The sequence below is a fragment of the Salvelinus fontinalis genome, chromosome 1 (assembly GCF_029448725.1).
Source record: "Salvelinus fontinalis isolate EN_2023a chromosome 1, ASM2944872v1, whole genome shotgun sequence".
Taxonomy (NCBI): domain Eukaryota; kingdom Metazoa; phylum Chordata; class Actinopteri; order Salmoniformes; family Salmonidae; genus Salvelinus; species Salvelinus fontinalis.
In genome coordinates, this window is record NC_074665.1 from 97,465,385 (window position 1) to 97,479,815 (window position 14,431).

Here is a 14,431-nt window from a genome sequence, read left to right on the forward strand (position 1 = left end):
AGCTGCTCCAGAGAGTCAATTAAGATAAGCTGTTCCAGAGAGTCAATAAAGATAAGCTGCTCCAGAGAGTCAATAAAGATAAGCTGCTCCAGAGAGTCAATTAAGATAAGCTGCTCCAGAGAGTCAATAAAGATAAGCTGCTCCAGAGTCAATAAAGATAACCTGCTCCAGAGAGTCAATAAAGATAAGCTGCTCCAGAGAGTCAATAAAGATAAGCTGCTCCAGAGAGTCAATTAAGATAAGCTGCTCCAGAGAGTCAATAAAGAGAAGCTGCTCCAGAGAGTCAATAAAGGTATGCTGCTCCAGAGTCAATAAAGATAAGCTGCTCCAGAGAGTCAATAAAGATAAGCTGCTCCAGAGAGTCAATTAAGATAAGCTGCTCCAGAGAGTCAATAAAGATAAGCTGCTCCAGAGAGTCAATAAAGATAAGCTGCTCCAGAGTCAATAAAGATAAGCTGCTGCAGAGTCAATAAAGATAAACTGCTCCAGAGTCAATAAAGATAAGCTGCTCCAGAGAGTCAATAAAGATAAGCTGCTCCAGAGTCAATAAAGATAAACTGCTCCAGCGTCAATAAAGATAAGCTGCTCCAGAGAGTCAATAAAGATAAGCTGCTCCAGAGAGTCAAAAAAGATACCACTAAAGCCTCTGTCCCGTCAGAGTGGATGTCAGGTGTGATGTGTCAGTGTGTGTCAGGGTGGATTCCAGTGTCTTGTGATGTCAGAGTTGTGTGTGTCTTGTGATGTCAGAGTTGTGTGTGTCTTGTGATGTCAGGATTTGTGGAACTGTTTTGAAGAGGGTTCTCTGTAATGAATGTGTGTCTGTGTGAGAGAGGAGGGTTGTTAGTGATTTATTCTGATGGAGCAGGAGAGATGCTTCTGAATTAGTCCAGATCAGAGCTTCTTCTTCACTTTGATCCGAGTGCAGGAGCTGAGACCTTGTCTATGCATGTCTTGAGTTTCTCCACTGTGAATCTAACATGCTACTGTATAAGAGCAATGGATGTGTTCTATTATTACTATACCAGGCCTAGAATATCACACACCTTTATCCAATCGCTGTAGTGTGCAGTGATGTGTAAAATACAGAAGTCAAGCTACACTAATGTGCTGCTGATGCTTATATCACATCCCTGTTGGTTTAGTGGTTTGTGTTATTTTTAAAACACTCCTATCAGACCTGCAGACCAGAGAGAAGGTGCTGTTGCAGAGTTATTAAATGTGTCATATTCATTTATTGTTACTGTAATGTTTTTGCACATCCGTGTAGTTTTCCCCCTCGGCAGTCACAATCTCTGGATGTGTCCCAAGTAGCACCCTATTCCCTATGTAGTGCACTACTTTTGCGCAGGGCCCATAGGGTTCTGCTGAAATGTAGTGCACTATATAGGGGATAGTGTACCATTTGGGATGTCCAACTATCTCAAGCCAATCACAAATAACTAGTCTTCTACACACGTCAGGAGTGAAAGATAAGCATTCAGGAGTGGGTGACATTGTTAGGTGGTGTGTGTGTGTGTGTGTGTGTGTGTGTGTGTGTGTGTGTGTGTGTGTGTGTGTGTGTGTGTGTGTGTGTGTGTGTGTGTGTGTGTGTGTGTGTGTGTGTGTGTGTGTGTGTGTGTGTGTGTGAGCGAGCGAGCGAGCGATCAGGCAGGTGTTTGTTTTTGTGTGGGATGTCTAAGTGGGAAATAGGGCTGTAATTTTCTCTCTTTAAAAATGATGAGAAGAGGAATGGGACCTCTGATTTAATTCAGACTCACTGGAGAGGAATGGGACCTCTGCTTTGATTCAGTCTCACTGGAGAGGAATGGGACCTCTGCTTTGATTCAGTCTCTCTGGAGAGGAATGGGACCTCTGCTTTGATTCAGTCTCTCTGGAGAGGAATGGGACCTCTACTTTGAATCAGTCTCACTGGAGAGGAATGGGACCTCTGCTTTGATTCAGTCTCACTGGAGAGGAATGGGACCTCTGCTTTGATTCAGTCTCTCTGGAGAGGAATGGGACCTCTGCTTTGATTCAGTCTCTCTGGAGAAGAATGGGACCTCTGCTTTGATTCAGTCTCTCTGGAGAGGAATGGGACCTCTGATTTGATTCAGTCTCACTGGAGAGGAATGGGACCTCTGCTTTGATTCAGTCTCTCTGGAGAGGAATGGGACCTCTGCTTTGATTCAGTCTCTCTGGAGAGGAATGGGACCTCTGCTTTGATTCAGTCTCTATGGAGAGGAATGGGACCTCTGCTTTGATTTGTGATTAACTCAAAGCTACCATGTCTACTGGAGAAGATCTTCTCTCATCACAACAATGCTGGGGGTTTAATATCACATCGATCAGCAGAGTATCTGTTATATCTGTCTGATAGATGATCAGCAGAGTATCTGTTATATCTGTCTGATATATGATCAGCAGGGTATCTGTTATATCTGTCTGATAGATGATCAGCAGGGTATCTGTTATATCTGTCTGATAGATGATCAGCAGAGTATCTGTTATATCTGTCTGATAGATGATCAGCAGAGTATCTGTTATATCTGTCTGATAGATGATCAGCAGAGTATCTGTTATATCTGTCTGATAGATGATCAGCAGGGTATCTGTTATATCTGTCTGATAGATGATCAGCAGAGTATCTGTTATATCTGTCTGATAGATGATCAGCAGAGTATCTGTTATATCTGTCTGATAGATGATCAGCAGAGTATCTGTTATATCTGTCTGATAGATGATCAGTAGGGTATCTGTTATATCTGTCTGATAGATGATCAGCAGAGTATTTGTTATATCTGTCTGATAGATGATCAGCAGGGTATCTGTTATATCTGTCTGATAGATGATCAGCAGAGTATCTGTTATATCTGTCTGATAGATGATCAGCAGAGTATCTGTTATATCTGTCTGATAGATGATCAGCAGAGTATCTGTTATATCTGTCTGATAGATGATCAGCAGAGTATCTGTTATATCTGTCTGATAGATGATCAGCAGAGTATCTGTTATATCTGTCTGATAGATGATCAGCAGAGTATCTGTTATATCTGTCTGATAGATGATCAGCAGAGTATCTGTTATATCTGTCTGATAGATGAACGTAAAGACCATGATGATCCAGTCTCAGCCAGAGCAGAAAGGACTGAGAAACAGGGATGCAGGATATCTCAATGTGTCCTCTGCAGGCAAGGATTTGCACACTGCACACACAGAACCAGGAAATTTCGTATTACCCTTGTGGAGGCCACTCCTCTTCCTCTGCACAAACAAGGAAATCGAAAGTTATCTCTGATACTCCTCTGCGCCGTTTGTTAGTGTGTCAAAATGGCAGAGGCATTTTTTGAAGATCGGGATTCATTTTGCTGTTCTATCTGTCTGGATCTACTGAAGGATCCGGTGACTACTTCCTGTGGACACAACTACTGTATGGGCTGTATTGAGGGCTGCTGGGATCAGGACGACCTGAAAGGTGTTTACAGCTGCCCAGAGTGCCGACAGACCTTTGTCCAAAGGCCTGTTCTGAAGAGAAACACGTTGCTGGCTAAAGTGGTGGAGAAACTGAAACATACTGCTCCTCCTGCTGCTCCTCCTGCTGCTCCTCCTGCTGCTCCTCCTGCTCACTGTTATGCTGGACCTGGAGATGTGGAGTGTGATTTCTGCACTGGGAGAAAACACAAAGCCCTCATGTCCTGTCTGGCGTGTCTGGTCTCTTACTGTGAGACTCACCTCCAGCCTCACTATGATTTCCCTGCCTTAAAGAAGCACATGCTGGTCAAAGCCTCCACACAACTACAGGAGAAGATCTGCTCTCAACATGACAAACTGCTGGAGGTTTACTGTCGTACCGATCAGCAGTGCATCTGTTATCTGTGTACCATGGATGAACATAAAGGCCATGATACAGTCTCAGCTGCAGCAGAGAGGACTGAGAAACAGAAGCAGGTGGGGGAGAAGCAACAGAAATCCCAGCAGAGAATCCAGGAGAGAGAGAAGGAGATGCAGGAGCTGAGACAGGCTGTGGACTCTCTGAAGCTCTCTGCACAGGCAGCCGTGGACGACAGCGAGAGGATCTTTGCTGAGCTGATCCGCACCATGGAGACAAGGTGCTCTGAGGTGAAGGAGCTGATCAGAGCCCAGGAGAAGGCTGAAGTGAGTCAGGCTGAAGGCCTCCTGGAGCGACTGGAGCAGGAGGTGGCTGAGCTGAGGAGGAGAGATGTTGAGCTGGAGCAGTTCTCTCACACAGAGGACAACATCCACTTCCTCCAGAGGTTCAAAGACCACAGTGCCGCCCCTGTTTCTGAAGAGATGCCTGCCATCATCCTTAACCAAAGTCATGATTTTAAGACGGTGATGACCTCTGACCTCCAGAAACAGCTGATGCTCTGCTGTAAGAAGGGAGTGGTGCAGATATCAGCAGCAGTGAAAGCTGTCCACATACTGCAGTCAGCAGAGCCAAGCACCAAAGCAGCAGCACCTGTCCCACAATATCACGGAACGTATTATAAAGAAGGCTCTTTCAGGAATTTCTGTGTTCATTGTCACAGGATTTTTTTTTATCATGGCCCCAATCAATCAATCAATCAAGGTTATTTTATATAGCCCTTCGTACATCAGCTAATATCTCGAAGTGCTGTACAGAAACCCAGCCTAAAACCCCAAACAGCAAGCAATGCAGGTGTAGAAGCACGGTGGCTAGGAAAAACTCCCTAGAAAGGCCAAAACCTAGGAAGAAACCTAGAGAGGAACCAGGCTATGAGGGGTGGCCAGTCCTCTTCTGGCTGTGCCGGGTGGAGATTATAACAGAACATGGCCAAGATGTTCAAAATGTTCATAAATGACAAGCATGGTCAAATAATAATCAGGAATAAATGTCAGTTGGCTTTTCATAGCCGATAATTAAGAGTTGAAAACAGCAGGTCTGGGACAGGTAGGGGTTCCATAACCGCAGGCAGAACAGTTGAAACTGGGACAGCAGCAAGGCCAGGTGGACTGGGGACAGCAAGGAGTCATCATGCCCGGTAGTCCTGACGTATGGTCCTAGGGCTCAGTTCCTCCGAGAGAGAGAAAGAAAGAGAGAAGGAGAGAATTAGAGAGAGCCAAGATGTTCAAAATGTTCATAAATGACAAGCATGGTCAAATAATAATCAAGAATAAATGTCAGTTGGCTTTTCATAGCCGATCATTAAGAGTTGAAAACAGCAGGTCTGGGACAGGTAGGGGTTCCATAACTGCAGGCAGAACAGTTGAAACTGGAACAGCAGCAAGGCCAGGTGGACTGGGGACAGCAAGGAGTCATCATGCCCAGTAGTCCTGACGTATGGTCCTAGGGCTCAGGTCCTTCGAGAGAGAGAAAGAAAGAGAGAAGGAGAGAATTAGAGAGAGCATACTTAAATTCACACAGGACACTGGATAAGACAGGAGAAGTACTCCAGATATAACCAACTGGCCCTAGCCCCCCGACACAAACTACTGCAGCATAAATACTGGAGGCTGAGACAGGAGGGGTCAGGAGATACTGTGGCCCCATCCGATGATACCCCCGGACAGGGCCAAACAGGAAGGATATAACCCCACCCACTTTGCCAAAGCACAGCCCCCGCACCACTAGAGGGATATCTTCAACCACCAACTTACAATCCTGAGACAAGGCCGAGTATAGCCCACAAAGATCTCCACCACAGCACAAACCAAGGGGGGGCGCCAACCCAGACAGGAAGATCACGTCAGTAACTCAACCCACTCAAGTGACGCACCCCTCCTAGGGACGGCATGAAAGAGCACCAGTAAGCCAGTGACTCAGCCCCTGTAATAGGGTTAGAGGTAGAGAATCCCAGTGGAGGGGAACCGGCCAGGCAGAGACAGCAAGGGTGAATGTTATATTAAGTTGAGTTGGCAATACTATTCTCATCTGGTAGATAAACTGTGTGTCCTTTAAAAAGGAGAGGGAGAGAGTCTGTGTTTGTTGTGTGTCACAGTTCAACTTTTACTTTTACTTCACTACATTCCTAAATAAGTTAACGTACTGTTTACTCCACTGACACCCAAAAGTACTAGTTTTTGAATGCTTAGCAGGACAGGAACATGGTCCAATTCACACACTTATCAAGAGTGTCTCTCACTCACCTTCACCATCTAACGTAGACTTAAAGCCAGTGGTGTAAAAATACTTCAAAGTACTTAAGTAGTAGTTGTTTTGGGTATCTATACTTTACTGTTTATTTTTTTGACAACTTTCACTTTTACTTCACTATAATCCTAAATAAAATAATGTACTTTTTACTCCATACATTTTCTGTGACACCCAAAAGTACTTGTTACATTTAGAATGCTTAGGACAGGAACATGGTCCAATTCACGCCCTTATCAAGAGAACATCCCTGGTCATCCCTACTGCCTCTGATCTGGCGGATTCACTAAACACAAATGCTTCATTTGTAAATGATGTCTGAGTGTTGGAGTGTGCCCCTGGCTATCTGTAAATAAAATTAGTAAAAAATGAAATGGTGCCGTCTGGTTTGCTTTAAATAAGTAATTTGAAATGATTTATACTTTTACTTTTGATACTTAAGTATATTTAAAACCAAATACTTTTAGACTTTTACTCAAGTACTATTTTACTGGGTGACTTTTACTTGAGTCATTTTCTATTAAGGAATCTTTACTTTTACTCAAGTATGACAGTTGGGTACTTTTTCCACCGCAGGTTAAAGCACTAAATACTGTTTGTGTTTTCGCTGACCAACTGCTTGGGCAGGCCTTATTTCCACTGACCAGTGCTTATCTTTATGTTCCCAGGACTCTGCACACACTCCCCTCCTCCTGCCACTGCTCAGGCCATTATCAGTGTAGGTTTACCGGATCACTAGCTCTGCATTACCTTGTGACTGCAGTATAACTGCCTTCAGCCTGCGGAGATTCTCAAAGACCTTGAGTCGTCAGAGTGGAAATAGATTTCTGCAGAATGTAGACATGGACTGTGTTCAGCAGGACTCAATTGTGTGCAGCTATCTAAGGTACTGCATCTCAATGCAAGAGGCGTCACTACAGTCCCCGGTTCGAATCCGTGATTGGGATTCGCACAATTGGCCCAACGTCATCCGGGTTTGGCCGGGGTAGACCGTAATTGTAAATAAGAATTTGTTCTTAACTGACTTGCCTAGTTAAATAAAGGTTAAATTAAAAACAATCAAAACATATCTCGAAGACTGTTGAACGTTTTGCACTGTATAGGATAATTGTGTTGTTGAGTACAAACCGGCAAGTAACGAAGCAAACACTTTAGAAAAAATGTGAAATAGGGCCTACGTAACCACCAGGAACGCCCAATAGATGTCCCAGAAAACCACTACTGTGAAGTAAAGAGTTTGAGAATGAAAGAGCAGTACAGATGCTGTATGCTGTAATTTCTTTTAATAAGAGTGAACCTCGGGGTTCAATGAAAGGTGTGTTGTCGACAAGCACACTGAAAATGTGTCTTTTAAAAGGCAATTTCCCTGCCGTTCACAGAGATCACAAACACTACGGATGTTGGCTCAAGTGTAAATGACTTTTGAAAGTCTAAATCCCCCATAGTAGTCCTGTAAAACAGTTAAACACAGACAAGAGGCATAGAGCTAATTTCATATTGCACTTTATTCAGCTCGAGAGTAGCATCAGCTGCAGCTGGGACTCCCTTTCGGTCTCAGGACAACACTCATATTGCTTTCAGTCACAGGACAACACTCGTATTGCTTTCAGTCACAGGACAACACTCGTATTGCTTTCAGACTCCCGTTCTGCAGACAGTAGGCCCCTCAGACGTTGAGTTGTCATTCAACCGTCTGATAGTAGGGACTTGATTCAATCCGTAGTGCTGAAGATCTGCGCTACAGCGCAATAGAAATTTACAGGCAATGTTAGCGTGTTAGCGGAGACTGCATTCACGGTAAACGTTTCCTAATTTAAATCACGCTATAACGCTGAACTTCTGTGATACGGATTGAATCGAGCCCTAGACCTCTGTGTGTCATCAACTCTCCTACAGTAGGTCTCTGTGTGTCATCAACTCTCCTACAGTAGACCTCTGTGTGTCATCAACTATCCTAAAGTAAGCCTCTGTGTGTCATCAACTCTCCTACAGTAGGTCTCTGTGTGTCATCAACTCTCCTACAGTAGGTCTCTGTGTGTCATCAACTCTCCTACAGTAGGCCTCTGTGTGTCATCAACTCTCCTACAGTAGATCTCTGTGTGTCATCAACTCTCCTACAGTAGGTCTCTGTGTGTCGTCAACTCTCCTACAGTAGACCTCTGTGTGTCATCAACTCTCCTACAGTAGGTCTCTGTGTCATCAACTCTCCTACAGTAGACCTCTGTGTGTCATCAACTCTCCTACAGTAGGCCTCTGTGTGTCATCAACTCTCCTACAGTAGGTCTCTGTGTGTCATCAACTCTCCTACAGTAGACCTCTGTGTGTCATCAACTCTCCTACAGTAGGCCTCTGTGTGTCATCAACTCTCCTACAGTAGGCCTCTGTGTGTCATCAACTCTCCTACAGTAGACCTCTGTGTGTCATCAACTCTCCTACAGTAGGTCTCTGTGTGTCATCAACTCTCCTACAGTAGACCTCTGTGTGTCATCAACTCTCCTACAGTAGGTCTCTGTGTGTCATCAACTCTCCTACAGTAGGCCTCTGTGTGTCATCAACTCTCCTACAGTAGACCTCTGTGTGTCATCAACTCTCCTACAGTAGGTCTCTGTGTGTCATCAACTCTCCTACAGTAGACCTCTGTGTCAGCAACTCTCCTACAGTAGACCTCTGTGTGTCATCAACTCTCCTACAGTAGGTCTCTGTGTGTCATCAACTCTCCTACAGTAGGTCTCTGTGTGTCATCAACTCTCCTACAGTAGGTCTCTGTGTGTCATCAACTCTCCTACAGTAGGTCTCTGTGTGTCATCAACTCTCCTACAGTAGACCTCTATGTGTCATCAACTCTCCTACAGTAGGTCTCTGTGTGTCGTCAACTCTCCTACAGTAGGTCTCTGTGTGTCATCAACTCTCCTACAGTAGACCTCTGTGTGTCATCAACTCTCCTACAGTAGGTCTCTGTGTGTCATCAACTCTCCTACAGTAGACCTCTGTGTGTCATCAACTCTCCTACAGTAGGTCTCTGTGTGTCATCAACTCTCCTACAGTAGACCTCTGTGTGTCATCAACTCTCCTACAGTAGGTCTCTGTGTGTCGTCAACTCTCCTACAGTAGGTCTCTGTGTGTCATCAACTCTCCTACAGTAGACCTCTGTGTGTAAGAACAACACTTGAGCAGAAAATGTAACCGTTCTCTCTCTTTCTGGACAGAGAGCTATTGGAGAGAGGGATAAGAGAGGGATGGAGAGAGGGATAGAGAGAGGGATATGGAGAGGGATGGAGAGAGGGATAGAGAGAGGGATGGAGAGAGGGGTGGAGAGGGATGGAGAGAGGGGTAGAGAGGGATGGAGAGAGGGGTGGAGAGGGATGGAGAGAGGGTAGAGAGAGGGGTGGAGAGAGGAGTGGATAGAGGGATAGAGAGAGGGATGGAGAGGGATGGAGAGAGGGGTGGAGAGGGATGGAGAGAGGGGTAGAGAGAGGGGTGGAGAGGGATGGAGAGAGGGATGGATAGACACAGTAAGGTACAAGTGGAATAAGATTACAGTGAAATAATCATTTTGATGTAAAAAAAAAAAAAAAAAAAAAGACTTGACTTGACAAACTCCTTCAAAATATGTTCTGATAAAATAACAATGACAAGTATTTCATAATATTGTTGACTGGTATTCCTTCGATATTGTTGTGGACATGATATAATATTGTTGACTGGTATTCCTTCGATATTGTTGTGGACATGATATAATATTGTTGACTGGTATTCCTTCGATATTGTTGTGGACATTATATAATATTGTTGTGGACATGATATAATATTGAATTGTCAATTAGGGCCGAGGATGCGATCCCATCCCTCTTTGTCTGTAATGCATGTTTTAAAGTCCCACGTTCATGGACACTAAATTCACGGTAAACACTGCATCTGTCGGCTCAACCAGGAGTTACCTTTAAATGGTGCATTGTCCAAATCCGCGATCGGATTGAATCCCAGCCTAAAACTGCACTAATATGTACAGTGGATATTGAATCTCGCATTGACATCACATCCATATGACGTGTGTCATCATTCTCATCCAGTAAGGGAATCTAATGGGTAGGGAGCTGAAATACTACAGGTCTAGTATAGCATGGATATCACATCACAATCTGTTGGGTATGGCACCCCTCTCTAAGGAGTTTATTTAAAGGAGTCTGGATCAAGTCTGGCTCGGTCACATGATTGGGGTGAATGTGTCTGGTCACATGGTTGGGGTGGATGTGTTTGGCTTGGTCACATGATGGTGGTGGATGTGTCTGGTCACATGATGGTGGTGGATGTGTCTGGTCACATGATTGTGGTGGATGTGTCTGGCTTCGTCACATGATGGTGGTGGATGTGTCTGGCTTCGTCACATGATGGTGGTGGATGTGTCTGGCTTCGTCACATGATGGTGGTGGATGTGTCTGGTCACATGATGGTGGTGGATGTGTCTGGTCACATGATGGTGGTGTCTGTGGTGCTGGAGGAGTAGTTAAAGGCTTCAGTGGTCCAGGATGCGAAGGTTGCCCGACACAATCTTGTTCTCCAGTATTGTTCCAGCCGGGATGTCGATACGATCTCCGTGATTGGCTATGATGATTACCGTTCCCTACAGGGAGAAAAGGAGAGGAGGGACGTAAAGGGGTTAAAAAGTTCAAGTTTAGTTTATTTGCTTTTTAATAAAAAAATAACTTTATTTATAGATTTTCAGATATAGCAACAAAAACAGTACAACCCCTCATTCTCCACCCACTCCCTCCCTTTCTCCCCTCCCTCCCTCCCCTCCCCTCCCCTCCACCCATCCCTCCCTCCCCTCCCCTCCACCCATCCCTCCCCTCCACCCACCCCCCTAGCTGGAGGTAACATTGTCGGTGCGAACAGAAGCCACTGGGGACGAGTACAAAATCTTAATCCAGGAAAGGAATGATGGGCCAAACCCCAATCTCTCTAGTACTGTAAATAGATATTCCCACTCGACCCGGTCGAAAGCCTTCTCAGCATCAAGAGAGCTGACAACCTCTGGCTGTAGAGTTGAGTGGGCAGAATAAAGAACATTAAATAGCCGACGCATACTATAGAAAGATTGCCTACCTGAGATAAATCCGGTTTGGTCACAGTTAATTATATTCGGCATCCCTGTCTCTAAACGGCGTGAGAGGACCTTAGTGAGAATGTTATAATCGCAGCACAAAAGGCTTACAGGGCAGTATGAGCCATAGTCTAGGGGATTCTTGTCTTTTTTAAGCAAAACCGAAATAGTCGCCTGGGTGTCTGTGGCAGTTTCTGACTAGAAAGGATTTCATTGTACATTGAGCTGAGGATAGGGGATCGTTTAGAGGAGAATGCTTTATACAATTCAACAGGGAAGCCATCAGGCCCAGGGGCTTTACCGCTCTGCATGGACTGGACTGCCAGAGAAGCTTCATCATCACTTATTGAGGCATCCATGTTGGTTTGTTCATCTGAATTGAGACAGGGGATGTCCAGATTGTCTAGAAATGCATGCATACGAGATGTGTCAGGAAGAGCCTCTGACGAGTAAAGAGCAGAATAGAATTGCTTAAATTGGTTGTTGATTTCTTTGGGGTTTGGTAGAAGTTAAATCAGCTGCAACACAGATGTCAGGTCTGGTGCTGCTGGCAGCAGATTGTCAAAGCTGGTGAGATAACAACTTGGCAGCTTTCTCTCCGTGTTCAGAGAATTTTTACCTCAACTTAAACAGAAGCTGCTCCGTTTGTTTGGTGGAAAGATTGTCAAATTCCGATTGGTGTAGGGGTCTCTCTTTGTAGAGTTCAGGAGTCGGAGAAGAGGCATATCTGTTGTCCACATCTAGAATGAGTTGTTATAGCGTCGCTAAGCGTTTGCCGTTTGTTGTCATATGCTGTGTACGAAGTAATGTAGCCCCTTAGATAAGGTTTTAACATCGCCCACACAGTAGAGTGAGACACGTCAGAGGCGACGTTGATCTGTAAAAAGACATCAATGAGAGCTGAAATGTATTTTTTAAAGGCACTACAGGATAGTAGTGGGGGTCAAGCCACGACACAGTACTGTCTGGAAAGCAGATATCTACCTGGACAGGACTATGGTCTGAGATAATGATGCTGTGATATTGGCCCTTAGTTACAAAAGGAAGAATTCTATTGTCCAGCAGGAAAAAGTCAATCCTAGAGTATGATTGGTGGACTGGAGAAAAAAGGAGTACTGTTTATCAGTGGAGGATTGCTCCTCCTCCATGGATCAGACAAATTATTGGATTCTAGAAAGGAGTAAATTACTGTCCCTCATTTTGAAATGACATTGTTGGGCTTCGGTCTGGATCTGTCTAGACTTGGATGCAATACACAATTGAAATCTCCGCCCAAAATCAAATGATGAGAGTTAAGGTCAGGAAGTGTTGCGATGAGGTCAGAGAAAATGTTGCGTCATCTCAATTAGGACCATAGAGGTTAGCCAGAAAAACCTGTGAGCTAAACCATTTCCCCATCACTGTAATATATCTGCCATTAGTATCTGAAATTACTTTGGAGGAGACGAACGGGGTGCCTTTTCTGATAAGGATGGCTGCCGCTCTTGGCCTTAGCACCAAAGTTGGAGTGAAATATATGGTCTACCCATCCTGTCTTTAGTTTATCATGGTCACTGGACCGGAGATGGGTCTCTTGGAGAAAAACAATGTCCGGACTTAAGTCCTTAAGATGAGAATCCACTCGGCTACGCTTGACCACCTGGTTAATTCCTTTGACGTTCCAGCTGATAAAGCATGTGGAGTCCAGAGTATGTGAATTAGGCATAGTCATAGTAATCAGAAAGGAATGCTAGTACGATCACATGGCCAGTGTGCTGAAAGGTCAGAGTAAGAAAATACAACAAAATATCCAGAAGAAAAGCTTGGACCCCTATGCTGGCCTTCCCCCTGTTGAAAGGTTGCATCTACCTCTCCTAGACTAGAGCAAAATGCTACCGTGTTAAACTGAACCTCAGTAGAGATCTATCCAGGGTGACATAATCAAGTTTACACCTAGGAAGGGCATTCTGGAGGGAACCACCTCAGCCATCCTAGGTATCTTATGGATTATGTACAGTTGAAGTCAGAAGTTTACATACACCTTAGCCAAATACATTTAAACTCAGTTTTTCAAAATTCCCTGTCTTAGGTCAGTTAGGATCACCACTTTATTTTAAGAATGTGAAATGTCAGAATAATAGTACAGAGAATGATTTATTTCAGCTTTTATTTCTTTCAACACATTCCCAGTGGGTCAGAAGTTTACATACACTCAATTAGTATTTAGTAGCATTGCCTTTAAATTGTTAGTATTTAGTAGCATTGCCTTTAAATTGTTTAACATGGGTCAAACGTTTCGGGTAGCCTTCCACAAGCTTCCTACAATAAGTTGGGTGAATTTTGGCCCATTCCTCCTGACAGAGCTGGTGTAACTGAGTCAGGTTTATAGGCCTCCTTGCTCGCACACTCTTTTTCAGTTCTGCCCTCAAATTTTCTATAGGATTGAGCTCAGGGCTTTGTGATGGCCACTCCAATACCTTGACTTTGTTGTCCTTAAGCCATTTTTCCACAACTTTGGAAGTATGCTTGGGGTCATTGTCCATTTGGAAGACCCATTTGCGACCAAGCTTTAATTTCCTGACATGTCTTGAGATGTTGCTTCAATATATCCACATAATTGTCCTTCCTCATGAAGCCATCTATTTTGTCAAGTGCACCAGTCCCTCCTGCAGTAAAGCACCCCCACAACATGATGCTGCCACCAGCGTGCTTCACGGTTGGGATGGTGTTCTTCGGCTTGCAAGCCTCCCCCTTTTTCCTCCAAACATAACGATGGTCATTATGGCCAAACAGTTATTTTTTTGTTTCATCAGACCAGAAGACATTTCTCCAAAAAGTACGATCTTTGTCCCCATGTGCAGTTGCAAACCGTAGTCTGGCTTTTTTATGGCGGTTTTGGAGCCGTGGCTTCTTCCTTGCTGAGCAGCCTTTCAGGTTATGTCGATATAGGACTCGTTTTACTGTGGATATAGATACTTTTGTACCTGTTTCCTCCAGCATCTTCACAAGGTCCTTTGCTGTTGTTCTGGGATTGATTTGCACTTTTCGCACCAAAGTACGTTCATCTCTAGGAGACAGAACGCGTCTCCTTCCTGAGCGGTATGACAGCTGCGTGGTCCCATGGTGTTTCTACTTGCGTACTATTGTTTGTACAGATGAACGTGGTACCTTCAGGCGTTTGGAAATTGCTCCCAAGGATGAACCAGACTTGTGGAGGTCTACACATTTTTTTCCTGAGGTCT

At 44.5% G+C, this 14,431-nt stretch overlaps 2 protein-coding genes across 8 annotated transcripts in view; one reads left to right on the forward strand and one right to left on the reverse strand.

Annotated features, from left to right (window-relative positions):
- The first annotated feature begins 3,195 nt into the window (after positions 1-3,195).
- LOC129864873 (E3 ubiquitin-protein ligase TRIM47-like) lies at positions 3,196-5,604 on the forward strand. The gene has a single exon (XM_055937173.1). The coding sequence runs from the start codon at positions 3,307-3,309 to the stop codon at positions 4,579-4,581; it is 1,275 nt and encodes a 424-aa protein (XP_055793148.1). The 5' UTR covers positions 3,196-3,306; the 3' UTR covers positions 4,582-5,604.
- Positions 5,605-7,596: 1,992 nt separating this feature from the next.
- LOC129864879 (UTP--glucose-1-phosphate uridylyltransferase-like) overlaps positions 7,597-14,431 on the reverse strand; it is a 63,200-nt gene continuing 56,365 nt past the window's right edge. For 2 of the 7 annotated variants that reach the window (XM_055937209.1, XM_055937180.1), the window contains exon 11: positions 7,597-10,730. In XM_055937209.1, coding sequence (XP_055793184.1) covers positions 10,623-10,730 — 108 coding nt within the window. In that variant the 3' untranslated portion in view covers positions 7,597-10,622. The remainder of the gene's footprint in view (positions 10,731-14,431) is intronic. The other 5 variants (XR_008761281.1, XR_008761280.1, XR_008761279.1 and 2 more) reach the window with 5 other exon arrangements.

Excerpts from the sequence above, each read along its gene's own strand:
- LOC129864873 (XM_055937173.1), top strand. The coding sequence starts at position 3,307 with ATGGCAGAGGCATTTTTTGAAGATCGGGATTCATTTTGCTGTTCTATC.